General features: G+C 50.6%; 7 protein-coding genes across 7 annotated transcripts; 2 read left to right on the top strand and 5 right to left on the bottom strand.

The window, feature by feature from the left end:
* Window positions 1–860: 860 nt before the first annotated feature.
* EPUS_00697 (uncharacterized protein) lies at window positions 861–1797 on the bottom strand (the record flags this gene model as incomplete). The annotated part of the gene is made up of 2 exons (XM_007801477.1): window positions 861–1150; window positions 1203–1797. The coding sequence occupies 2 exons, from the start codon at window positions 1795–1797 to the stop codon at window positions 861–863; spliced, it is 885 nt and encodes a 294-aa protein (XP_007799668.1).
* An 840-nt stretch (window positions 1798–2637) lies between these two features.
* EPUS_00696 (uncharacterized protein) lies at window positions 2638–3840 on the bottom strand (the record flags this gene model as incomplete). The annotated part of the gene is made up of 1 exon (XM_007801476.1): window positions 2638–3840. One exon carries the CDS (start codon window positions 3838–3840, stop codon window positions 2638–2640), a length of 1203 nt encoding a protein of 400 aa, XP_007799667.1.
* A 145-nt stretch (window positions 3841–3985) lies between these two features.
* EPUS_00695 (uncharacterized protein) lies at window positions 3986–6791 on the bottom strand (the record flags this gene model as incomplete). The annotated part of the gene is made up of 2 exons (XM_007801475.1): window positions 3986–5904; window positions 5963–6791. The coding sequence occupies 2 exons, from the start codon at window positions 6789–6791 to the stop codon at window positions 3986–3988; spliced, it is 2748 nt and encodes a 915-aa protein (XP_007799666.1).
* Window positions 6792–10245: 3454 nt separating this feature from the next.
* On the bottom strand, window positions 10246–10878 carry EPUS_00694 (uncharacterized protein; the record flags this gene model as incomplete). The annotated part of the gene is made up of 1 exon (XM_007801474.1): window positions 10246–10878. One exon carries the CDS (start codon window positions 10876–10878, stop codon window positions 10246–10248), a length of 633 nt encoding a protein of 210 aa, XP_007799665.1.
* Window positions 10879–12161: 1283 nt separating this feature from the next.
* EPUS_00693 (uncharacterized protein) lies at window positions 12162–17349 on the bottom strand (the record flags this gene model as incomplete). The annotated part of the gene is made up of 5 exons (XM_007801473.1): window positions 12162–12202; window positions 12292–14701; window positions 14753–15332; window positions 15388–16929; window positions 16982–17349. 5 exons carry the CDS (start codon window positions 17347–17349, stop codon window positions 12162–12164), a joined length of 4941 nt encoding a protein of 1646 aa, XP_007799664.1.
* Window positions 17350–18727: 1378 nt separating this feature from the next.
* Window positions 18728–19516, top strand: EPUS_00692 (uncharacterized protein; the record flags this gene model as incomplete). The annotated part of the gene is made up of 1 exon (XM_007801472.1): window positions 18728–19516. One exon carries the CDS (start codon window positions 18728–18730, stop codon window positions 19514–19516), a length of 789 nt encoding a protein of 262 aa, XP_007799663.1.
* A 3893-nt stretch (window positions 19517–23409) lies between these two features.
* Window positions 23410–24429, top strand: EPUS_00691 (uncharacterized protein; the record flags this gene model as incomplete). Its single annotated transcript, XM_007801471.1, has 1 exon — window positions 23410–24429. The coding sequence occupies one exon, from the start codon at window positions 23410–23412 to the stop codon at window positions 24427–24429; it is 1020 nt and encodes a 339-aa protein (XP_007799662.1).
* Window positions 24430–24471: the final 42 nt, after the last annotated feature.

The raw sequence follows: 24471 nt of genomic DNA, 5'->3' as shown, positions 1-24471 counted from the left end.
GTCTCTTTCTCTCTTAAACACCACGAGTGAGTGTGCTCCGTCACTATTCATCCCGTTCCACACTTGGCGGCTCCATGCAAAAATCCAATCCTATCCAATCCAATCCACCCCACAAGATCCCAGCCCCCTTCTCTGTGCCCAAGTCGATTGCGGTTCGGATTGGGCGACCAATCCGAGCAGGCTGGTTCGAAGGTCGCGCAGACACACGAGAAGGTCTCACGTTTCGATGCAGAAATGTTGGGGAAGGTTCTAATGTCAAGACTCGTTAGATGCGCAGGAGTTTCTTCCCGGGCCGGGTGTTTCGCTGTTTGAGCCGTGCCTGGAGGATCTCGAGGGGGAAATGGGTGCATTGTGCTAGGCACAGACTTCAGACTGGAGCCGGAGTCGGAGTTAGAGTCAGAGTCAAAGTCAGAGTCAGAGTTAGAGCCAGAGTTAGAGCCAGAGTTAGAGCCAGAGTTAGAGCCAGAAGCGGAAACGGAAACGGAAGCAGAAGCAGAAGCAGAAGCAGAAGCAGAAGCAGAAGCAGAAGCAGAAGCAGACGGCATGGGCAAGGCTGAAGGTAATGCTGTCAATTGGCCTCTGGATTTTTGTAATGGCAAGAAGGACTCAATTGCATCAAGGCAGCGCTTCTTTCCAACCTATTAACGGACAAAAAGCGGTTTGGTATCGAGGGGGATACGAATCGCCCTTGAAGGCACCTTTGGTTCGTGTGAGATGCATTGCTGGAGGGGGGGCTTTAGAATTCGCACCATTTTACGAGTACTGTACTTACTACTCTGTACGTAGCTGAAAATTCGCCGTTTGAGCAGTTAGGCAATTTTACCTTGCAACTCTGGGTAGATACTAACCCCCAAAGCGGCTCAGCGATCATTGTACCCGAGCAAACCCCTCTCCAACCCCATATCAGCCACCGCCCATACCCACGCTCTGCCGGCCTCGCCCGTCCAGAGGCCCTCGGGGTGACTACTCGGCTCCATGACGCCGGCCTCGATCAGCGGGCCCATCCTCTCCTCCGTCGCATGAGCCAAGAAGGCGTCCAGATCCCCCTCCGCCAACGCCAGCGCGTTCCCCGACACGCCATGACACAGACCCGACCCGATACCCATCCCTGCTCCAGCTCCATGGACATCCTGGTTGGCGAGCAAAGGGTCTTTGTATTCGTGAGCCCTTGGCAACCGCCTCGCCAATCCGCGTCTCCAGACTGGGAAAATACTTCCCGATGCCCAACAGCGACACGACCACGCCCGGCGCGCCATGACACACCTGCACGAGCCGATCCCTCCGTCCGGCCGGCAACGAGGAGGGCCAGTTCCCGCTGTCCTCGTTCTGGATCCGCAGCAGCGAGTCGAGGAGCTGCTCCAGCCTTGCCGCGCAGGCAGGGTCGCTCAGCACGATCTGGGTGATGATCCCGATGGTCCCGTGCACGGCGCCGAGGTAGACCTTGCCGTGCCAGGACCAGGGTTGCGGTGAGTTGAGGATGGCCGCGATGACGGCCTGGGCGGTGTGTTGGATGCGGTCGAGCATCTCGAGGTCGTTATTGGGGGCGAAGCCGGACTTGGCCAGGCGGAGCAGGTACAGATACCCGGCCCGGCCGTAGAGCCATTCGTCGCTGACACCGGGCGTGAGGGCAACGGTGGCGAGGTTGCAGAGCTTGTCTGCAGCCCGTTTGTCCGAGTAGGCGCCGGCCTGCAGGGCGAGGGTGGAGAGCAGATCTTCCATCACGCCGCAGTGGTTGGAGGTCTCTATGTAGTATTTGACGCTCTGGCATTCCTTTTCAACTTCTTCAACTCTTGTCATGGCTGGCCGCGCTTGTCGTCGGCGTAGTGTTTCGAGAGGGCGAAGAAGAGGAGGGCGATGGATGCGGGACCGTAGTAGAATCCGCCGTGGGGTTGGAGGGAATCTGGAGGGAAGTTTTGAACGAGTCGCTCTAAAGAGGCGATGAGCTGCTCTTTGGGAGAGGGGGGAGAGGGGGGTGGATCGCTAGAGAGATCTCTTGCGGAGGAAGACATGGCGTGGCTGAAGAGAGAAATGCTTGTGCAATCAATAGTCAACAGTCAACAATCAAAAATCAAAATCAAAATCAAATATCAAATGCTGTGGACTGAGGAATAGATCCTAGGTCTCTCTTAACTGAGGTAATGATAGCGCTGGGAGGTAGCAGCACCTCCTGCATACCCCGTCGTAGAAGAGAAGAAACCATTCACCATGCGCAATTCCGTGAAGGCATCGACTGGAATCCCATTCTCCAATGGCACATACGGAGGACAGACGTGAACGCCGGTTTGGCATTATTATTTCAAGCTGACATCAAGGCAACGAAACGAAGTGTAGAAAGTGACATCTGAATGACGATGTTGCGGCCAGGGAACAGGCTTGGCAGGATTTCACACCCCTTGTTGGGCCTCTTACAATGTGTCCCAATATGTCGAGTTTCTGCGCTGACGCTGACACGCAAGTGAAGCAGAATGCTTGCATTGGGTACCTAATTAATCAATAAATGTAGACACTAAGACTTATGAGTATCGAAGAACAGCGCCTGCAGAGTACAGGCCAAGTACCAGCCACATAGCACTGCTAGCTCCATGCTTCAAGTATGCCTCATTACACCCATTACACCCATTACACCTATTGCACCCATTACAGCTCCTCCTCCGCGCTCGGCTCTGTCCCGCCCTGCCTCTGCTCGCCCATAAACGTCTCATAAACTTGGATCAGCTGTCGCAGCACGGCATTCCGACCCATCTCATGATGAAGGGCATTTTCTCCTGCAGATCGGTCAAACACCGTCCTGATACCCTGAGCTGCGAATCCCATCGCCATCGGTAATTGTTGCCCTCGGTGACAAAATTCTTGAAGAGTACGGAGCACCGTCTCGAGTCTTTCCAAGGCAGCCTCAGGGTCGATGAGAGCAGCCATGTTGTATGGAAGATCCATCAGCAGGCCCCAGACATATTCTGCAAATTTGTGAAACATGTATTCGATCCGACGAAGGCCCTCTTCGATTAGAGGTTCGGATTTGATGTCGATCACGGCGGCGGCGGCGACAACGTCTTTCCACTGGTTCTTGTATAGTTCCGAGCACCCCCGGAGGACACGGTATCCTTCATTGTACACAACGGGCCAAGCAGCGTCGATCTTCGGGCTACAGTGGTCACCAGGATTCAGTGGCCAATTACCATGGGCTGGTATCTCCTCGCCGGTGAAAGGATTTGGGTTAAACGGATTCTTGCTGCCGATGGGTATCGGTTTCTTCCCCCAGGGCATGTACGAATCGTCTTTGGGTATCCTGCCAAAGATACTCCACGGTGGTTGCCGCCCTGATGGTTTGTATTGAGGCAGCATGTAGATGTCTTCCCGTGGCTTGGGAGCCTGCGGAGGCTTTGCTTGATTCCACCTCGGCTGGGGATACTCGTTAAAGTTGGGACCACTTTTCTCAGCACCTGGGTTGCTCTCTTGAGCATGTGGATTGTTCTGCTGAGCGCGCGCACGATCGCGCTCCCAATGTCGCTGATCTCTAGCCCTGTTTTCCGCATCTCGCTCTGCTGCTTCCCGCGCGGCAGACGCCGCGGCGGCACGAGCGATGCCGCTTTTGAGAAAGTTGTCTATCTCATGAAGCTGACGATCGAATTTAGCCTTCTTGTTGTTGTCGCTCAGAATTTCTTCTGCATTTTTCAGCGAACGGAAGATTCTCGGCGCATCCTCGTCTTTGTTCTTGTCAGGATGGAAGAGTAGCGATAGCTTCTTGAATCGTAGTCGGATTTGTGCCTTGGTCGCGTCCCGAGGGAGATGGAGGATGTCGTAGTAATTTGTAAAAGAGGTCGTCGAGACTTGAGGAGCCATCAGGGCTGCTTGGTAAACTCGGAAGAACAAATGAATGATTTTCAAGGAGAGGATGTTTCTCAGATTTAAGGAATGTACACACAAAGTCCCCCATCATTTTCTGGAATGTCATCAACAATTTGAAACGGAATTCACTCCACGTGAACTAGAGAAGTGTTCTCCTTCTACTCGCAAGCTTTGAATATTGTTCGACCGCTGGGCTCTCAGCTACCTCAAAATCCTCCATGGCCCGCAAACTCGATCGGGACTTTCTTTGCCGAACCCTCTGAAATGCATCCATACGATCATCGTCTCGGAATTTAACATAGAAGTGCGGATGGCCTGTTCTACCTCCTCCATGTTTCTGCATGTCTACCTCCCACTTCTTGCGGAGCATATCACCTTCAGGTCCTGCTCCGCATGCACCCGAAAGGCTTCGTGAGGGTGGGGAGTTGATGGCAATAGCGAAAAGATTCTGAGGCTCGGTGTAATCGGTGACTTGACCTTCAGTACGGAGTGTCCAGATCAGATATGCCAAGCAGAGACAATTTGCAACAAACACTGTCACTAGCACCACATAGAAACTCTTTTGCCACAGCTCGGAGGATCCAGAAGCGTAGTCGACGTACTCCAACGAAGCGTTGAAAGCCTGATACTCCGGACTTTTCCAGAGAGTCGATGTTTCTGAATAGTTCCAGTAATGGATAAATGGTGACGACTCGGAGGCTAGCATAAGGGTACATCCCGCCAGCACTCCCAGAGCTTCACCGATCGAAGGTAATGTGGGACTTAGTGAAGCTGCACCGCTTTGATTGTTCCATTCTGGAATGAACTGTGTCAATAGCCGAGCATTGGAAGCAGCACCATCGGATATTCCGTGTCCCAGGGCTAAGGCATTCAACCATTCCGAGGCAACATTCTTCCAATCAGGAGCCCAATTTCCCGAAGTAGCATCGGGCTGGGACTTCTGATAGGGCAACGAGTTTTTTGCATCGTCTTGACCACAATGAACAGTCAACTGACCACCAGCTATTGACGCTTGGTATTGAGTCGTACAGCCAGGATACTGCATTGCCTTAAGGGAGCAAAAGAGATAACGGCTTGTCTGAAGCTCGGGTGGGGAGGCAGCCAAAAGGTAAACCGAGTGCGACGGCCATAATCCTGTCCCATTGACGATGGTATTGTATGGAAGCGGCAATTTGGGGAAAATCGGAGCTCGTTGTCGTGCTTCGCCCATTTCGGGTCCAAAACCGAAGAGGTCGTCGATGGCAGTCGCATTGGGATAATCTGGTGGGTGAATCATGTCACTAGGTGTCTGGCTGGTCCATGTACTGGCATTAAATGTACCATTGTTGGTAGGCCATGTGACGTAAATCAGGCTCTTGACATCATCTTCCGTGACACCAGCACAGAGGATGTTGACAGCAGGGGCTGGTACCGACGCTCTGATAGTATATTGACCGTTGCCCTGGTCGTTGCCCTGGTCGTTGCCCTGGTTCAGGTCTTGAGGTTGCATGATGTCATTGATTCTGTCCCGCGCCGCACGGTAAACATTGGCATGAGGCATTGCCATTGTCACGTTCTGCACGAGTCTCGAGGTCGAATCAGCAGTGATGTTCTCATTACTTGGGGTAATCCATTGGCCTTGCACTCTGGTGTTCTCGTACATCACGCCAACCGGGGGTGGCCTTCCTGCATACTCGACGCTGCTCGCGTTTCCGCTATCCACGCGACGGGCCCAGTCGTCCAAATAAATCTGGTAATTGTGGAAGGCTTGACCAGCGTGTTCAATTTGAAGGCAGGTTGTTCCTTTATCTTTATCGACGTTGACATCGATAGGTGTCGGACATTTGCCGGCCAGGTAGGTGGAGTTGGCGAAAGAGGCCGACACTTTGCCGTATAGGACCTTGTTCTCAAACGGACCAAGTCGAAGTTTGGGAGCAACTAAGGCTTCGGCGGCTGTAGTGTAAAACATGGCAACAATAGCAGCAATCAAAGCCGCCATGCCAATGAAGCTCAATGCAGTATATCGTACTGCTTCCCAATGGGTGATAAGAGTGCCTGGCTGCATGATCCATCCCCTCACTGTACGAAGTTTTGTTAGCAATGCACCCGTCTCGTGAAGGGACTGTCCGAGACATACACATCATCTCCGCAATACTAATACCACCGCCCTTGGACTTGGCTAAAAACGCTCGACGGCTCAGGACTTGACCAAGAAAAGCCACAAAGACCGTAACGAAGGAAAGCTCGACGGTTTTGGCAAAGGCTGCGCTCAGGAGGGATGCGGTTGAAATAGTCATGTGGCCATTTGTGCCGATATTCTTTCCCCATCGTGGCTCGATCAGGGCAATCACCAGGAAGATAGCAGAAAACACTGTTGAATAAGCTGCCAGCAGGATCAAGGTGACCGAGAGCCATGACCATCGGCCTTTGATGATCGCGCGGTCCGTCTGACAATCGAATTGGGGCAGCCCGGACTCGAAGGCTTGGGGGGAATTATATGGACTCAATAACTCTCGGTCCGAAGACGAAATATTTGGAAGGTACGGCGACGAGTTAAGCGAACCTTGGTCCCCTGAAACATCCCAGGCAACACTTCTCATGCTCTGTCTGGTGTCTTTCCTGCTAAGTTGTGCTCTGGGAAAACCAGGACTTGACATAGCTGGTGATAATCCACTTTGAGTGGCATTGCTGCTGTCCGTTGGCATACTTGCCACTGGACTGTACTCGCTTTTCCCATAGCCAGCGAGAATACCCAGTCCCTTGTTGGTAAGCCTTGTGTCGTTCCCAACTCCATCTCTGCCAATATCAACGTCATGAAGTTGTATGTTGGAATCGGGAGAGGACATTTGTCTTCGGAAGGGGTTTCGAGAATGCAAAGTAGAATCAGGTCCAGGATGAGTCAAGTCCGAGCGATCTGCGGGATCTGGAGATGAAGCATCGTCGGCAGATGCTTTCTGATAAGCCATCGGAGACTGTAGATGGCGAGCATTGATGTGTCTTCGGGGTCAATTGCAGATGTGTTCGCCTGTACGGAGTAATTTGCGCCTGTGCAACCCAGACCTGAGGAAAACAGCTCGGCTTAAGAGGTAATGAGAAGGAAGGATACGTAAGAGATGGAAATCATGGTGACTTATGCGCAAGAATGAGGCTCCGAGACGTAGAAGCAGACTAAGTTGAGACTAAGTTGGAAAAGTGAAAATTGATAGAGGTAAAGTAGTGAAACAACAGCTGCTTCCTGCGACCAAAGAGCCAAACAGGTTCAGAATGGCAGAGCAGAGGTGTACGCAAGCTCGGAGTAACAGCAATCGTACCTGGGCGAGAATTGAATGGTGGGGGCAGATATATGCGGCGTAGGAGAAAGACTTTGGAGGATGCTATGTGGCCGGCCAGATGCCGGCATTGGACAAATCCACCCACGTAATAGCATCATCATCCTCCCACCAGGAATCCTCAATCTTTTTTTGGCTACAGATCCTTTGTGGTTGCCACCGAATATCCAGCAGCTGCCAGTGGTTACATTAGACTTCTATGAAGATTTGATCTGACACCCAGACTAAAGCCGAGGAAGAGGCGCTTATGTATGTATGTCCGGGAATGTTCAGGGTTTGTGCTTGCTGGACTAAAGGACTGCGGCCCCCAGAGGGCCGTGAATTAGCTTATGGCTGACAGTACTCCCAACGTGCATGAGAATACTCGCTGCTCGTTCAGAGAGGTGTTCACAGAGGTGTTCACAATTTGTAATTCATCTTTTCTCCCTATCACATCCTAGGCCTTATTGGCCGAGCATATTTCAACGTGTGCAACTCGCACAAAATGCTCTGAACGACAAGCGGCCATAAGATCTTCTGCACTAACTTAGATAGAACTGGCTTGTTCCACTTACCCACCTCTTTTGCTCCCTCAGCGCGATGTGTAGCTATCCAAATCTGCCAAGCACTTGTCACGACACTCGCTGTATTGTTCTTGCAAAGCCTCTAGTGGCCCAATTGACTCAAGAGCAAAGTCTCATCTTTTTTGGTAGTTGCTGCAGTCCGAGGTCTCGCTTCTGGTGATTACGACCAAATAGGGAAAGACAGGACTCAGTTTGAGACATAAGTTCTCAATCTAAGGGTTATTCGAAGGCAGAATATACTGCCGAGCTCCTCGTCGCAAAAGAACTCTTCAGATTTTCTTAGTACGACAATATTGTCGGAGGATGTCTCTGTTGAGTCGAGGGCGAAAAGATCAACATCAGTGCATTCGTTACTTCTATGGATGCCCTACTCGAGCTAGGAGCCTCTGCCGAGACACATTCAGTGTTCGCTTATGACGCGCATCATGAAGCAATCCCCCTGAACGTGAAATCTTGTCCTGATTCACAGAAGCACCGGCATTTACAGAATGTAGAAGTATCTGCCAGTCTCGAAGGGTGGACTGCAGTACCCACGCCTGGGCGAAACAATGGCTCGATATGGCTTTCAACGTCAGTCGAGGCCGTCCAGCCCGCTTACATCCATGAAATCATGGTAATTCGTCGATATCGAGAAGGCTGTGGTGAAAGATCCAAAATTGACTCAATGGGATGGCGGATATGGTAAGTGGTTCGCTACTGTGGGCAAGGGTTGAATCCACAGTAGGACTCCGGCGGTGTCCAGACGGAGAGTAAGCTGAAATTGTTTGCTGGCATTTCCTGGTCCCGATTCAAAGGACTCGAAGTGACACAAATTTGCTCAGTCTGAACGACTATGTAGCCTTGCCTCGGATCCCTGGATTGCTTGCTCTTTCGACCGTTGTCATGGGACATCGTTGCGTCTGCTGCTTAGGTCGATTTCTGGGGGGTTTGGCAACAATGTAGCCATAAAATACTGCTGCGACATGATTGTGTCAACCCAGCTGTGAATACTTACCTGCTCAACAACTTGAGCAAAGAAGAGGCAATGCTGAAGCTACACGGACGCATTGTCCATCAGGGACTTAGAAATGTTGTGTTTGAGGTTTTCGAGGATTTCAACTGCAACGGAGGACAACTTTCTGAAACGCGTGCTCAACCAAAGAGCCCAGCTTCAATATGGTCATGTCGTACAGAGCGGATTGTGGATGATCTGAATCTGGGACGGAGGCGGGAGCATCGACCGCTGCGTAAGATCATCTGTGGGAGTCCTGGTGACGGAAACAACACTGGGATAAAAACAGTACGTCCGTTCTTGATATCTGAGCATCCCAATACTTTACCTGCCTATCTGATTTGCCAGCATCTCCTAATGATTGACCTTGGATCAGCTGCAGCGCCCAGCGCAGTAGCATGGCTCACAGACTGTCTCTAGCCAAAGTCTTAGGGATCGCTCTCCTACTTCTCGCCCTGCGTCCGCTACCGTTCTCGGATCCAGACAGCGCTGAGTTGTGGCGGCCTGGACACTATGGTGCGCCACACGGTCTTGCAGAGCTGTCTGCGCACATGTGGAACTATCTGTGACCAATCCTAGACCCTCAAGCGATACATCGGAAAAAGTGAGCACATTTGACGCTGAGCAGTGATTGACAATCACGCGCTACTCGAGCGATCTTCGCACAAAAGCACCCGATGCGGTGAACGGCTGGAGACCGAGTTGGAATGATGGCAACCAGACCATACATTCACAAGGTACGGTTTCTGGTGTAGAGCGAAGCAGTCTTACAAACCTTGCTGAGATGCGTTGGAAGGCATCAACACCAGCACCGCTGGTCTTCCCAGATTCTACCAATTCAGCGCATCAAGATGTTTTCTTGGCTGAGGCTTTTGGGATTTCAGATATGAATCCATTCCTGGGTGAGAAGATTGACTTTTCCGGAGGTCGGTTACAAGATCCGCTCGTACTTCGAGACAAGATTTTCCCGGCAGCGTCAACGACAACGAAGACTGCAACTATGGCATGCCACACCAAGTTTGCGCATAGCTTGCATTACGTGAAATGACAAGCTGGAATCAGATTAATGTCTTGCTAGAGGAGGTGGAGGGCCCTGGTGGCGTTTCGGTTTCCCTGTTGTCTGTGTCTGTGTCCTGCACTAAGCTGCCTCAGGGCTGTTCCTACAATAAATTTTCTTTTTTGCCATAGATACATACCAACCATCAAGTCGCGATCCACTATATCGGGGAACATTGCATTTCCCCATTCTACGACAGACAGTTTGAATCCCATTCGCCCTTTTGAGTGATGTTCTTCTTCATCGTCGCCTGTATATTGCAACCTCTTTCGCAATCCTCGAACCGTTCTGCTCGTACGAAACCGAGGTCATTCTTTCCTTCAAGAAACTTTCGTAGATAAACATAACCAAAACGGATTGTACCTACTCGATGGTTTTGGCATTGATGACTACCGTCTTGCCATATACAATCTCGTCGCACAGTGATTTGCTCCTTTCGCCGGGGAAGTAGACAGCCGAGCATGCTGCAATCTTCAACCATCACTTCCTGAAAGCACTCCCGGTCGATAATTCCACCAGCCGCTCCCTCTCTTCCTCCGAGATATTCACTAACTTAAACTCCTCCGGATCGGCCTTGAAGCCCGCCTCTTTCCACTGCCTGTACTGAAGTATCTGCACCTTATGGAACGGGAGGTTCAAATCCCTCGCAACGCGATCCTGCACCGCGCTATGCAACGTATCCACAAGACCGTTCTCCGGCAATCCGATGATCTGCTCGATCTCCCTAGCCTCGGCTCGCTCTTTCTCGATCATTTTCTTGTAGGCCGCGCTACTTCTCCGTCGCGCGCCCTGGGGCCGCCTTTGGCTCTTCAGGACCTTTGTGTAGTCAAGCTCAAAGCCTTGGGTATCGTAGATTGGAGGCCCGCTGGGACCTCGCCTGAGCAGCTTCTCCTGACGTTCTGTGTCGGCTTGAAATCTGTCCTGGAGTCGCGCATCTTTGGCTCGTCTTGCTTCGATGGCTTTGGTAATGTAGCTTTCCTTGCTCGGGGCAGCCTTGGAGACTCTATTGTTATCTTTCGGCTTCGTGGTAATTGTGCTATCTGGTTTCTCAGTCGTCTTTTTTACTGTTGTCTTCTGGTTTGGGGCGGTGTTTTTTGGTCGAGAAGGAATCATCGTTCAGACGAATCAATGAAAAATAAACCCCAACTCTGGAACCGGCCAATCCGCAACAAAAGTCGCGTACTAACTAACTACTATGGTCCTAGGACGCGTCTCGAATGCCAAGTCGGTTCGATATGGCACTTGGCGCTGGCGCCCCTTTGGGTTTAGTCAATCTTGCAGCTCCGAGTTCGATCTCCCACTCATGCATATGGGGACGATTGACTCCTCCAACCCAACTCATTGCTCGCAACGCTCTTCGAAGGCTCTTGGGCTGTACATATTTGAAGCACCGGATCAGTCCGTTCAACAGCTGTCTTTCCGTAGAAGATGGCTAAGAAAGGTAAAGGCCCTCCCTCATCTCCTTCTCTCACCTCATTATCTTCATTTCTCAGTTCCACTAACTCACACTCTTCGTATCCAGCCAAGTCCCGCACAATAGCCGTCCGTCTCCTCTCCATGGCCATGACCGGCTATTTTCGAACTATGGTCCGACCACGAGCCCATCGACCCCTATCGATGCTGAAATACGATCCCGTGGTGAAGAAGAAGGTGCTGTTTTTGGAGCAGAAGAGGGGTGGGAAGTAATCTTTGGGACAACCATTCAAGAGAGCAAATGGCATTTTCTGGATATGAGATTATGTGTGAAGTCGATAGGGCAGTCGCTTGAGGCAGGAGATGCGGCTTCGATGATCCCGGGTGATGGCATGGTCCAGGGCGTGCGATGCATTAAGGACCGATACAGGGAGTTTATTCGTGGTAGACGAGCAAAGATGGTTGGATGCCAGACTCATGGATGGAACGAAGATTCTCGTGCCAAACACATAAGAGGAAGTGCGAGATTATCAAACGAGACGAAGCTATGGGAGGAGTTGGGAATAGGTGGCACAGGATCCGCCCTGCATAAGTTTGATCATATGCATCGCAAAAGATGCACCGAGAGGGAGAAGTACAGGACATTCCTAGAGGGTGCTTTCAAAAAGAATAGAGAAGGTTGGAGGACTGCAGCTGCTTCTATCTAGCTAATAATATTGTCTACGCTCAGTTCTCCCGTCATTGGAGCCAGATTTGCAACGATAGCTCAAGAATAGCACTTTTGACATCGCATCATATCATGTTGCCCAACATCTTGTCATTTTTATCGCATTTTTGAATCCATTTTCGAGCTCAAGCAAATCAACGCAGCACTGATTTCAGCTGCTAGAACAACCTTCAGCAGGTTTTGGAAGTAAGATACAGGTTCAGTCTCATACCTCATCCGGCTCGAGGTAGGTGTTGCTCCCATCTGTTCCCAATTCTCAGTCGCGCTGGGTTCCAAATCGTTCGTTATATCGCTGACCTATTCCAGTCAGTATCCTCTAGATATAGTGATGATGAGGCATTCCTCACTTTTTAACCCCCCTCTTGACCTTTTGGGGCCCTGCTTACGATTCCCCGGAGCTGGAGCATTCTTGCCGACAATAGCGCTCCTGCTTCCTGCAGTCGAGTTGGAGGATTGCTTAAGCCTAGTCATGCTTTGCCCAGCTTTGTCTGGAGTGGACGAGCTGAGTGACTGTGAAGCGGTTCCTTGCCGACTCCTAACCTCCATATTCGAGAGATTTCGTCTTGCACGCTTCTTCCCTTTAGGCGTAGCCTCGTCACTCATACCTGCCGCCTCAGATTTACGCTTTATCGCTGAGTTGGGCTGGTGCTTCTCCTTCACGGGTAGAGGAGTAGCGGGCCTTGCGGTGTTGACATCGTCACCAAGGTTCTGAAGAGGCCGTCTCGTGCTGGTTTGAGAGCTAGACTCGCTGCTGCGGACTCTCCGTGGGCTTGAATTGTTTGGTAGATTTTTGCTGCGTTCGTTGGCATCGACTAGCTTCATGTCTGGTCTTGGCAGCGGTGTCACCTTTGGCCTCACTTGCATGTTCATTTTCGGTAGCCCTCGTGGCAGGGTCGAAAGGGGGCTGGTAAGTATGTCTTGGGTACCAGGATTCGACTGCGTGGAAGGAGCAATGTTCCCCGAACCACTTGTTTGCAAAGACCCAACCCCTTCTAGATCGTCGAGGAGCAGTGGTTCACCATATGAGCTTGAGCGGGGTCTACTGTCCTGGCTCAGCTTTTCGCAGTTATATGTTTGACGTCGCGAGCCATTGCCTTGGTGACCCTCGTTCGATAATGAGTCCTCTTCGTCGAGCGTTTGCTCAATTGCGGCGACACTGTTCTCTAAAGCAACATCGCCAAATTCATTGCGGTGAACCTGGGTCTTGACGTCCTGAGACGCTGTAGGTAAATCTTGATCTGACGGGTCAAACAGTTCCCCAATATCACTAAGCGGTGAGGAGCTCATGATAATTCCTTTCAATCCGCCTTGCACATTTCTGGGTGGAGAGCACATGTGGAGTTCTTGTGCTCGTGGCTGGGACTCCGGAACGACTGTAACCTCGTCAGGGTTTCGCTCCGCAGACGCATGGCTTCCATTTGCTTGGTTTGCCGATGCCATAGGGACAGCATCGGCTCTGAGATGTCTGAGCTTCGAAAAATCTTTGTCCAGGTCAGGTTCGACTGTCCTGGCCTCCGGATTGCTTGCGCTGCGAATAGCACTTCTTCTGATCTTGCGAGAAGTTGTCTTCTCCTGGTCGGCATGACGCGTCTCTTTTTCCATACTCGTCGGGTCACTGTTGATGGCACCGCTCTCATTTTGCGCAAGATTGTTCTCAGCAAGACGGCCAGTCTCCAGGAAAAAATCCTTGCCCAGAAGGTCCTCCATATCTGCTTGTCTTGATGCTTTTTGCAGCTGTGATTCGGCATGATAGCGGTCCAACTCTACCCGAAGTGCCGTGATTTGCGCATTTTTCTGTTGAAGTTCTTCGCTCAAACACTTAACAGAATCGCTTTTCTGCTCGGCCACGGCAGCCTGATCCTGCAGCTCCACGATCGTTCGACGCAGCGAAGCATTCGTAGCCTTCGTAGACTGTACGTCTTCGGCATTTCGATGAGCATCCTCTAGGTCGCGCTTCAGATTACTGAATGTCACGGAGAATTGATCCATCTGTGCCTGCATCTTGGGAACATCTGTACAAATATTCTCAGCTTCGGCCAGCTTTGCTCTTAGCTGTTTGATCTCATCCTTCTGAGCTCTGGTCTCATTTTCCAACATTGGCATTCGAGCAGTTTCTTCCCTTGCGGTTTTCAAAGTCAACCTTGTGGATTCACATTCGTCCTTAGATGTGCTCAACTGCTTCTGCAGGTCATCGATCTTCCTGAGAGTGTCGTTGTAGTGGGCGGCCTTAATGTTGAGCTGATCGATTTGTTCATTTTTTTGATGTATTTGGCTTTCGAGGAGACCTACTCTGTCTTGAGCGCCTCTCAAACGCCGAGTCTCTTCTTTGCACTCATGCAGCTCCGTTATGAGGGTGGAGACTTGCTGTTTAGTTGCCTCTGCGGTTTGTAAACGTGTATTGAGCTCGGATATCTCTATACTCTTGTTCTCAGCGTCAATTCGACGGTCGTGGAGTTGCTGGTGCATGGTCTTGAAAGACTCGAGCTTCTGCCGCAGATCTGCAATGACGCCATTGTTGGCTTCACACTCAAGCGCTAAACTTGACGCACAATCAGCCTGCTTTCGCAAGTCGTCCATTTGCGCGACCTGGAAGTTCAAGTCGTCAATCGTGGACTTGGCTCCGTCGCAGTCTCGGATGGCTTGACTGAGCCGAGATCTCGATTCATCAAGCTCTTGCAAAATGGTACGGTGGGCCAACTTGACTTGTTTCAGTTCTTCCACCTGGCTATCACAGTTGTTCCTCAGAGTCGTTAGCTCCTCCCGAAGATCACGGATACACATTTCTCTTTCAGCAAGCTAAAAGGCTGTGTCAGTCATAGTAGGCTATTATCAGCAGAATGCACTCACCATTTGTTGTTTTTCACGATTGGTAGTATCCACATGCTCTAGAAGCCGTTTCGATAATTCCTGAACTTCTTCCACCAAATTCTGTTGGTCTACTCGGGCCTGGCCTAGCTGATCTGACAGACTTTGGATTTGTTGCTCTTGGGCCTGCAGCATGCCATCTTTGCCGTCTATCTTCTGCTTGATCTCGACCAGCGCACTATTTGCGCCCGTGTATCTGATGAGTAGATTCTGATGCTGTTGCATCAGACCAGAGTCCTTCTTAGCTGTCAAAGCTAGTTCTCGCAGCTTGGACAATTCATCCAATAGTTTGTCATTACCAGCTCTCGCATGCTCTTCTCGCTTCTCGGAAGACACCTTGCTCTTACCGATTTCCATAAGCATATTTTCGTTACCTCTTACTCTTTCCTCGAGCAAATTCTTGGTTTCTCGCAACTCTGCGATTTCATCTTGGTTCGTGGAATCGCGGGCCAATTCATTGAAATGCTGGGTTATCTGAGACAAGAGATTGCCGTCTGCGTTTGCACGAGCCGTGGTCGCTTTCTGTAGAGATTCCTCGAATTGTTTCTTTGACGAGTCGAAACTAGAATTCATTGGGCAGTTAGTGATGAGCTGACAACTGACGAGGGCCAGCCTACCTTTTAATCAGTGCATTTACCACTTGTATCATGTCTGTCACATCCGCTGGGCTGGCTGTCTCGACCTTAATCAGCGCTGATAACATCTCAACACACTGGTCAAGAGCCGGAAGAGTCGGTGGCACCGCAGCAGTAGCGTGGTTCACTTCCAGCCCAGTGAGTTTGTCCTTAATGCTATTCAATGCATTCAAAACATGCTGCTGTTCTCGCTTAATCACGAGGCTGAGCCTGTCTTGCTGGCGTGTAATATCAACGATATGGTTTTCGTATTTTCTGTTCTTCTGCCGTTCTTGCACAAGCAGCTGCTGCTCACCCTGCAGCTTTAAGTTGGCCTTGTTGGCAGTCTCTTCGAAATATGCAGCGTCGTGGCGAACCTCTAAAAGGTGTGTCTTGAGCTTGTTTATAGCATGGCTGGACGAAGTCGTGGAATCTATGGCTTCTTCGATAGCTTGATGGATTCCATCATGCTCATCTCGTAAGGCACGCTTTTCTTGGCCCATTGAGATTGCCTTGGCCTTTAAACTCTCCTGCTCGTTGTGCACCATTTTCATGTAGTCCTTGATCTTCACGTACCCGTTCTTGATGTCATTGATCACCATTTTCTGGGCTCTGATCTCTGCTGCCTGTCTGCTGCGGGATGTACCTAAATCATGAAGCTGCTTTTGATACTCCCGTGCTGCTTCACATAGACTTGTGTTCTCGGCTTCCACCTGACGGAGTCGTGCAGCAAGCTGCTTTTCAATATGCTCCCTTTTTCGGTATCGATGCAGGAGGAGGAAGTACAAGTCCTCCTCAGACGGCACACGATTAGCCGAGACTGCTGAACTGTTTGAAGGCAGCAACGACGGCTGCTGTTGCTTAAGAGTACGATTCTTCTCCACTCCCTCATGTCTCGCACGCAGTGAGGGCGTCTTAGGCGAATGGTGTGGGCTTCCGACGGTTCCGCGGTCGCCTGCGATCATTCTTGGCGTATGTCTTCCTTGCTCACTAGATGTGACCCTGCTTTTGCTCGAAAGCTCGATATGGGTAGGACTGTCTTCTTTGCATAAGCTTTGAGAAGACAAATGCCTTTTTTCGTTTAGACGGTCGTCATCTGTCAAATCGACTACACTTTGTGTCTCCTTTCTGTAGCTGGTGTGCTCACTACTGCGAGATGGTTCGGCATTCGTTGCAATATTAGGTGACAAATCAATGACCTTTGCATGACCCGAATTTGCTGGCTCACTACCATCCGCCCGATATTTGTCCAGACTCGCACCAGCCGGCGATACCGGCAAGACGCTGATGACATCAAGACGTAACTCTGGGCTGTCTGTCAAGATGGTTCTCCTTGATGTTTCAGGGACGGATATTCTCTTCGAAGGTTGGCGGTTTGTCAATTCCTGGTTGCCACACATATAATCATCCTGCGTTGCCTCGCTGTTCTCTAAAGGACCTGCAGGCAGAGGTTCTGAGACGTGGCAGAGATTGGTGTGAATGTCCCTCAGGCTAGGTGATTGTCTTTTATGACCGGTATGATCATTTGGCGTTTGAGCAGCTGGACTATACGGATCTTGTGAGTGCTCACTCTTGCATGAAAGATTTGACTTCTGACCTTCGTTGATTGCTCCCTCGTGCAGCCACGGCCTCGCCATCTGTAGGCTTACCAGCGTCTAGGTTAGAACTGAGCTCACCTTGGGGGAAATCGAGGAGATTGGTTGAATGCTTTTTGGCGATGTGTATATTACGATTCCGTGGAACTCCGAAGGTGAAGTTCTGAGACCCGCTTGATCCTGAGCTGATGGGCCGTACCATGACTTTTGCAGGCACCTCGGTATCATCGCTTTGAGGGTGGTTCATCGAAAGATGCTGCACATTTGGCATACCAGGAGACTCGGGTTGGGGACGCCCATCCTCAGACATTGGAAGATATTCATAATATTGGGATGCATGTTGCCGTTGATGCTCATTAGCACCTGCCATCATAGAGTGTTTTGTTAATGCCTAGACAACTTGTAACATCACCAGTAGCTGGGTGTGGGGTCCGAAATGACAAGCATCAGAGTACGCGAGAGAGATGAGCCCTGAAAAGATAAGATGAATATGGACTAAGGTGGCAGCAGTTGCTGTAAAGGATAGCTGCGGAAGAGTTTGAAATGAGTGAAATAGATAAAACAATGGGACAAGAAAAGAGGTCGGTAAAGAAAACAGTAGAAGGCATAGTTATAACACTAACAAGAAGAGCGCTCGCGTGCTCTTAGTAGCATCTCGCTCGCAAGGACAAGGACGTGTAAGAGGCTGGCGAGGAAGGCACAACCCTCTCAAGCATACGTTCTTCTCAACAACACTGTCTCCTCCTCCTCCTCCTCCTCCTCCTCCCACCTCCATAACAGTACCTTTGACTCAGATGACGAAATTGGAGCTTGATCGAATCGTGCAACAATGCAGCACTTCCTTTCATAAAATTGAGATTCCCTACCAGCAGACCGTCAATAGTGTCACTGGGGATCTTGACGAGTTATGACGCGTGTAGTACTCGACACTTGTGCGAACGATTGTTTCTTACGTGGCTCACTCATTCTGCCATCACTGCATGGCGTAGGCTGTCCGTAACGCCACTGGGCACCACATACTTATACCTCGTCGCGTCGTTGCTAAGGCTAGCTCTATGCTACGTCCTCCACAGAAACCCATGGAGAGAAGAGGTGTGCTGCTTTTACCCACAACAACTCAGAACGGGCTCACCGTGCAGAGTTCTGGCTTTTCGTCCTAAAAGACTCGTTCTCGTGTCGTTGTGCATGGTATGATATATGATCCCGAGTATCGAGGACTTGGAGCACAAGCCTGTACCTGAGCTTATCTTCATCGGGCCTAGCAGGTGATAACATATCACATGCAGTGCACGAACTCCCATTGGCTTAAACTGGGCGGCTCTGCTTTGATCACTGCATCACATGGGCGGCAAGGCGTCGAACCATCTGCGTTGTCCAGCATTGATGAGATCCGAACCTTAAACAATCACTTCGCAATCACAATCATGCGACCTGGTTTGGGTAAAGCTCTACCAAAGATAGCTCGAAACGAGCAGAACTTTGTGGCTGCCACGACTCTGGCGCTGAGAATTGATGCTGTGGGCCGGACGAGACCGTGAAGAAGGGCGGCTGCACGAAATGCTCGCAGCCGTCAACCCGGATTGAAGTCTTCCTTGTGGTGGTAGGTCCAGCTGTTAATGCATGCTGCAGGTTCAGCTTATTGTTTTCCTTTTACAACACACGGTTTGCGCATATTGTTCCGACAAAGAAAACCCCTCTCTTGATTCTAGAAAGTAACTTCAAGTCCTGGTGCTGGTCATCTACCTACGATGTCGACAGCCCGAAATTCCGCTCTTAGGGTGCTCTTCTTCTTCACTGTCATTAACCTCCTCTCCACAACCGCCGCCCAAACCGCCTCATCAACATACGGTGTCTTCTCCGCCTCCTCTTCCCCTCAAAGCAGCAACAACGACCCCAATGGGTTCCCCTCCTCCTCCCCAAATGACAATCCAGATACAGAAAACCCCGAAACAGCCGGCGCATCCGGTTCCTCGCAAACCGCCATTTCCCTCAGTACCGGCGACCAAATCGCCATCGGCGTGGTGGTCGGTCTAGTCGCCCTCATCGGCATGGGCTCCGCCATCCTCTTCTACATTGCCAAGAAGCGACAATGGGAAGTGCGTGCCAGCCTGCGCCGATCAGCGCGGCGCGTTACAACCGCCTTCAAAGCAAGGACGCCTGTGAAAGCGAACTTCTCAAGGAGGGACAGGGGAGGTGCTGTTAGGATTGACCCGCCTTCACCATCACATGCACAGACCTCGAACAAGTCGAAGAGAAGCGGTGGGATCTTGAAAGAAGCGAAAAGACCTGCCCCTGAAGGAAGGAGCGACAATACCCGGAACATGGATCGTGACGTGGAGAAGGGATTTGGGACGAAGACCAAGATCGAGGCTGTGCCCAGGCTTACGTCTCCTTCACCACAGTCATCTCGGCCAACGGGTCAGGCGCCCAAAAGTTCCTTCGAGATGGACTCACCCTTGAAAGGAAACCGACCCGATGCTGGGGTCGCGGGGAAGAAGGGTTACAAGGGTTGGATGAAGATGTTGGGGAGGAAGTGATGATTAGGATGTTGCAGGGAAGGAGTCAGATGTGGGTACAGGGAGTTTAGGTAAGGCTGGGATCGGACGTAGTGGAGTTATGAATGCCGATGTACTTTTTCTAGCAGGGTATCAAAATCAATGTATTCAATTCATGCCTATTCATCGTCCAACCAATCGACCAATCATAACTTCCTTTCAAGCTTACTGCCCATTGTGTCCATACCATGAAAATAAGAGTGAGGTCCGGAGCAGCAAACCTATGTCTCATTACTCGGCTCTTCGGGATTTTCCGTAAAGAGTACTTTATCCATCGTGTCCTGACGAAATGTCGACATATCGACCGCTCAGACTTTCCCCCATGGTTATGTAGGAAACTGCCATGGTGTGCCCTTGAGCGATCCCCTATGCTTTCTTCTTCCCAGTTGCTTTCCAGGTGGAAGTTTGATGAGCGAATGTTCGGGATGTTATCCACCTATGGGCATGGGTAGACTAAGGGGTGGATTTGGTTGGATGATTGATATGATGGATAGATGGAATAGTGAATGGGTTCATGGGTGCGGTCTATCTGTTGTGCTGGTTTTGGCTGAGGTGATGAGGCTTTTCCGAATGAAAAATGGGTTCTCTTAAGAGCTTGCTCGGTTGACGAATTCATTAGGGTAATCTGCCGTTTGGTGGTTTGGATCAGATCAAGGTAGAGAAATACCGCAAAGTTGCAGATTGATCTGGGTAACTACCCTTAATACCTTGCTATGTGAAATGAGACCAGTGAAAGAGATGAGAAGAGGTCATTCTCAACCGGTCGGACAGTTCTGTAAGTCAGCGGCGAGTGATGGGGATATCTGAGGGATATGATGTTGTGTGTGCCCTGCGGCTTTGGCATACGCTTTCCGCTCATCGACGATGACCATGTGATGATATGGATCTGCCTCACAGCTCTCCTTTCATTCTCAAAGCGGGGGTGATCACGTAATGGCTTGCGTGGAGCCTCTTAATTCGAGAAACCCACAAGGGATGGGAGCACATGTCCCTGTCCCGCTACCTGGTGTTAGTGATCTTTTCCAACGGCTACGTGGCAGACTTCGTCAAGGTTCATCAGTACAGCTTGTATGATGCTTGCTGAATGCCTGGTCTTCAGGTTCAGGCCTGCTGGGGCCAGACGTTCTTGACTGAGTCTGGGCTGGCATATGCTCGACCATTTTGCACCCATCAACGTCAAGGCAAGAGCAAAAGTCCGCTACTTACTAGGCAACGAAGGGTGTCAGCAGCTGAATCTCTTTTAGGTCAAGATTTGTGGGGTGATTTTCGAGGCGTTCTTGAAGAGGTGTGCCACGGTAGCAATAGGGTAACCCGAGAAAGGCAGCTTTTCGTAGAGGAGGTAGTTAGCTCAAATAAAGATGAGCCCCAGGTGCCCATCTATAACAAGGCGTAGTGGAGGTAGGCGTAGTGGAGGTCGGCGCAGATTCCCATGACTCTGCTATGACTACACAATCGTGATTATGGTGCGGCGAGGGTTTGACCGCATAGCTCCGGATACGATGGTGGCAGCTCTTTTGCAATGTTTGCTCTGGAAGCATGCGGAACGCCCCATGCACTTGCTGCTCGTTCTCGCCGTTAGCTTGGAGGATCCCGCAGTTGTCTCTATTACCTCTGTCATACCATAGGTCTGCGCTCAAGGTTTGCGGGGCCACATTGGATTGCTCACCTACTTCTGGCATGCTGTGACACCTAGGGTCAATGGATGGGATTTGCACAGCAGATGGATATCCTGGTAGGCAGCTCGAAGAGATAGATATTGAAAAGGGAAAGCTTTGGTGGAACACATCTTACTAACAATGAAAACATCTCGTAATCTTCCGTACAAGCGGCAGCTGTAGATGGAAGATACTTACAAGACAACGTAAGTAGCTGCCTAGTCAGCCAACGACCAACAGGCAGTCTAAGGGACCTTTCGTGTTGCTTCTTCCAGGATAGTACTCCCGAGGGATTCCATCCAAGATATGGCCACAGAGTCTGACATTATACTAACTAGTTAGGCCGCATGCACTAGAGATTAGATCCGGTTCATATAAACGGGTCGCAGCACAGACACAGTCTCTAACGAGGCAAATAGGCTGAGATGCGATGAGCAGCAGACTTCTGATGTCGAATATGTGGACACGAGTGCATTCGTGGATGCAAACATGAACAGGCCTCCGCTCTGCTAGCGTCTCGTAGAGAGCCGCATAAACGCCACAAGCATTGAGCGAGGAGGTTTGTGCGGATGACCAATTCGAAGTCTGGTCTGACTCAGTAACTATACGGAGAATTGAGGCTAAGGCCAATAAGAACAGTACGCGACAATTTCAGCAAATACTCAAGACAAAGAGCGCTTATGAACAGAATTAGAAGAAGGTCGAGGCAGTTGAAATGTAGTGTTTCAGTCTCATAGAAGTATGCCAAGATGCGTGGGTTGAGTGTCAGAGGACGTTTCATGGAGTAGTATGGGAGAGGTTTGAGGAGTATTCCATGCTTCAAGCTGAACGGCCGGCAGCACTGGATGCATGGAGGCCAAGGTCAGGCCAGCCATGACGAGTCTATTGACTCTATTCCAGCTGAGCATGGACGAATTCCAGCGTCAATTGACGGATTTGATCTCGCCGAAGATAGCGGTAGCAAAGGGCCGATGACGCATTGGCTGAGATCTGGTGGTTTGGTGACAAGAGGGACGAGGATCGGGTCAGTGCTAAGTAGAGTTGCAATGTGACAACAGGACAAGGCAGCATCCAAGGCATCTTTCTCAAACTTCAGTTGCGACAGACAAGGTGTGGGGTATTTGGCTGTAACCACATTAACTAAGCCCATACAGTGACCCAAGAAACCCCAGACATGCATATCGTGTACCCTAAGTTCAGTAGTTTGTGCCCACACAAACACAGTCAGCAAATCAAATCGTCATGCACGCGCAGGAAGACTGCCAATTGGCCCTGCAAATTGAGCCTTGAAGCACTTGTCTCGTCGATGACTGGAGCTTTACTACGTATATGTAACTAGTTAGCAACAATGATGCACAGATTGACGTTGTGCAGCACTCATGGAACGGCTGCTTGCATAGGGCTAGGGGCTAGAGGTGAGGTTCAGTCATCCCCACCCCCGGGTCAGCTGGTTGCACTGGCTTGCCCTATTCTCGAGGACGGTAAATCCCCCCGGCCTGTCAATACTAACGATAATATGGTGGCTTCGCACAGTCTTTCCTGAATGCGCCTCTCTGCTGGAAGGGATTTCTCTCTGGAGCACGAACGAAACGTGTCAGTTGGTCAGATGGCAGGTCAGAAACGCTTTTTGTGGCGGGCCCTTTGGTGGCCGTGTAATTCGGGGTGAGATGCAACCAACACTTCTGCTCTGCCCCCGCTCTACTCCAATCAGAATGACTCTTGCTGCGAAACAGTCATCGCATCGTCCCAAAACGTTTCGACAATTGCCACAGGTGTCGCTTTCGGTTCATGCAAGCTCCACTCGCCGGGTTTTAGAGTCGGTTCAGAGTCTGGAACTGGCCGCACATGGATGCCTGCTATGACCCATCCTTCACACACTGCCTGACCTGGCGCAGGCATCCAATCTAGGTTCTCCAGAGTGTCGCAATCTGACATGCAAGATGTATAATTGCCGTCATCTCTCCACTCGTTTGAATAGTTGCGCTCCACCTTCAAATCATTGTAATTGCTTGACATTGCAGGTCATTGTTCGATTCTTTCCTTTGCTAGAGCGATTCTCTTCTTGGTCTTCCCTTATTCCCCCTTTTCTCCTTCGCAAGAATCCTTGACTGCTTTCATTGGTCACTACAATACCTACACACCAGATCAAAGCTGTCCACATCATCACCCACAACGGGGCTCGAGGATTTCGAATACATTACACCAGTCTACGGCGCCAATATGAAGATGCCCATGAATGGAGGCGAAGGCTCCCGGCATGTCGGGTTTGCTCCGGAGCCAGTCTATTCCAGACTGCCACGGGTGGACGAGGAGTACGTTATGGAGCACTTCCATAAGCACGCTAAACATTGTGACGACTGCCATGACCCCTATAAGACTTACAAGAAGGGCGGTACGCTGTGTGATCAAGGACACAGGCTTGCCCAGGATGTTGCGGGCTACATGTACTCAAAGGGTGGAAAAGCATATTCGATGCTGGATCGGGAAAGTCTCAAGCAAAGAGTGCAGGTCGAGATACCCCCGCACTGCGATAAAGTTCGCGGCCTTCTACAAGCTGTAGATCACGGTCTACGAGTGCAGAAACCAGGAGCACTCAAGTCACAGGATAAGAACTACTACGTGCCGACCAGACCGGATAGGCGAAGCTATCATGATGATCGTCATGGAGGTGCAGTCAAGGAACCCAGGAGACGTCACGAGGAGGAACGTCGATACCATGATGACCGTAGATATCGATCCGACCCAAATTACCAGCGTGCAGAGAGACATCGTTATCCAGAGAAGCGGCAGAGTATGCCCTCCCACTATGCGCCTTATGGAAGCGTCTGGGAGACGGATCCGGTAGAGAGGAAGTACCAGCAGTCCTACTATGACGGCAACCCCGTCTACTACTATAAACCTTCGAGGGGCGGAAAAGAGAGAAGAATCCCTCGGAGCGAATCACCAAAATGTGAGTCGACTAGACGAAGACTACCAGAGGACTACCGCTCATCTAGATATGGAATTCCCTCAAGCCATCGCTCATCGAGGTATGATTATTCAGATAGCTCCCGTCCATCGAGATACAACTCACCAGATGTTTATCGTTCATCAAGATACGAATCCCCAGATAGCTATCGCTCATCGAGACATGGGTCACCTAAGAGCTATCAGTCATCTTGGAAGACATCGCCCGAAAGGTACTCGTCGAGAAGAAGCTCCTGGTCCCCTGAGCGGTTATATCGAGAGCTTTTTCGATGAATTCGGGATGTCATGGAGACAAAGGGGGAAAAACGAGGCTTT

The sequence above is a fragment of the Endocarpon pusillum genome (assembly GCF_000464535.1).
Source record: "Endocarpon pusillum Z07020 unplaced genomic scaffold scaffold1300, whole genome shotgun sequence".
Lineage (NCBI taxonomy): Eukaryota > Fungi > Ascomycota > Eurotiomycetes > Verrucariales > Verrucariaceae > Endocarpon > Endocarpon pusillum.
The sequence above is the reverse complement of the archived record's forward strand: the minus strand, read 5'-3'. Positions and strand labels throughout refer to the sequence as shown.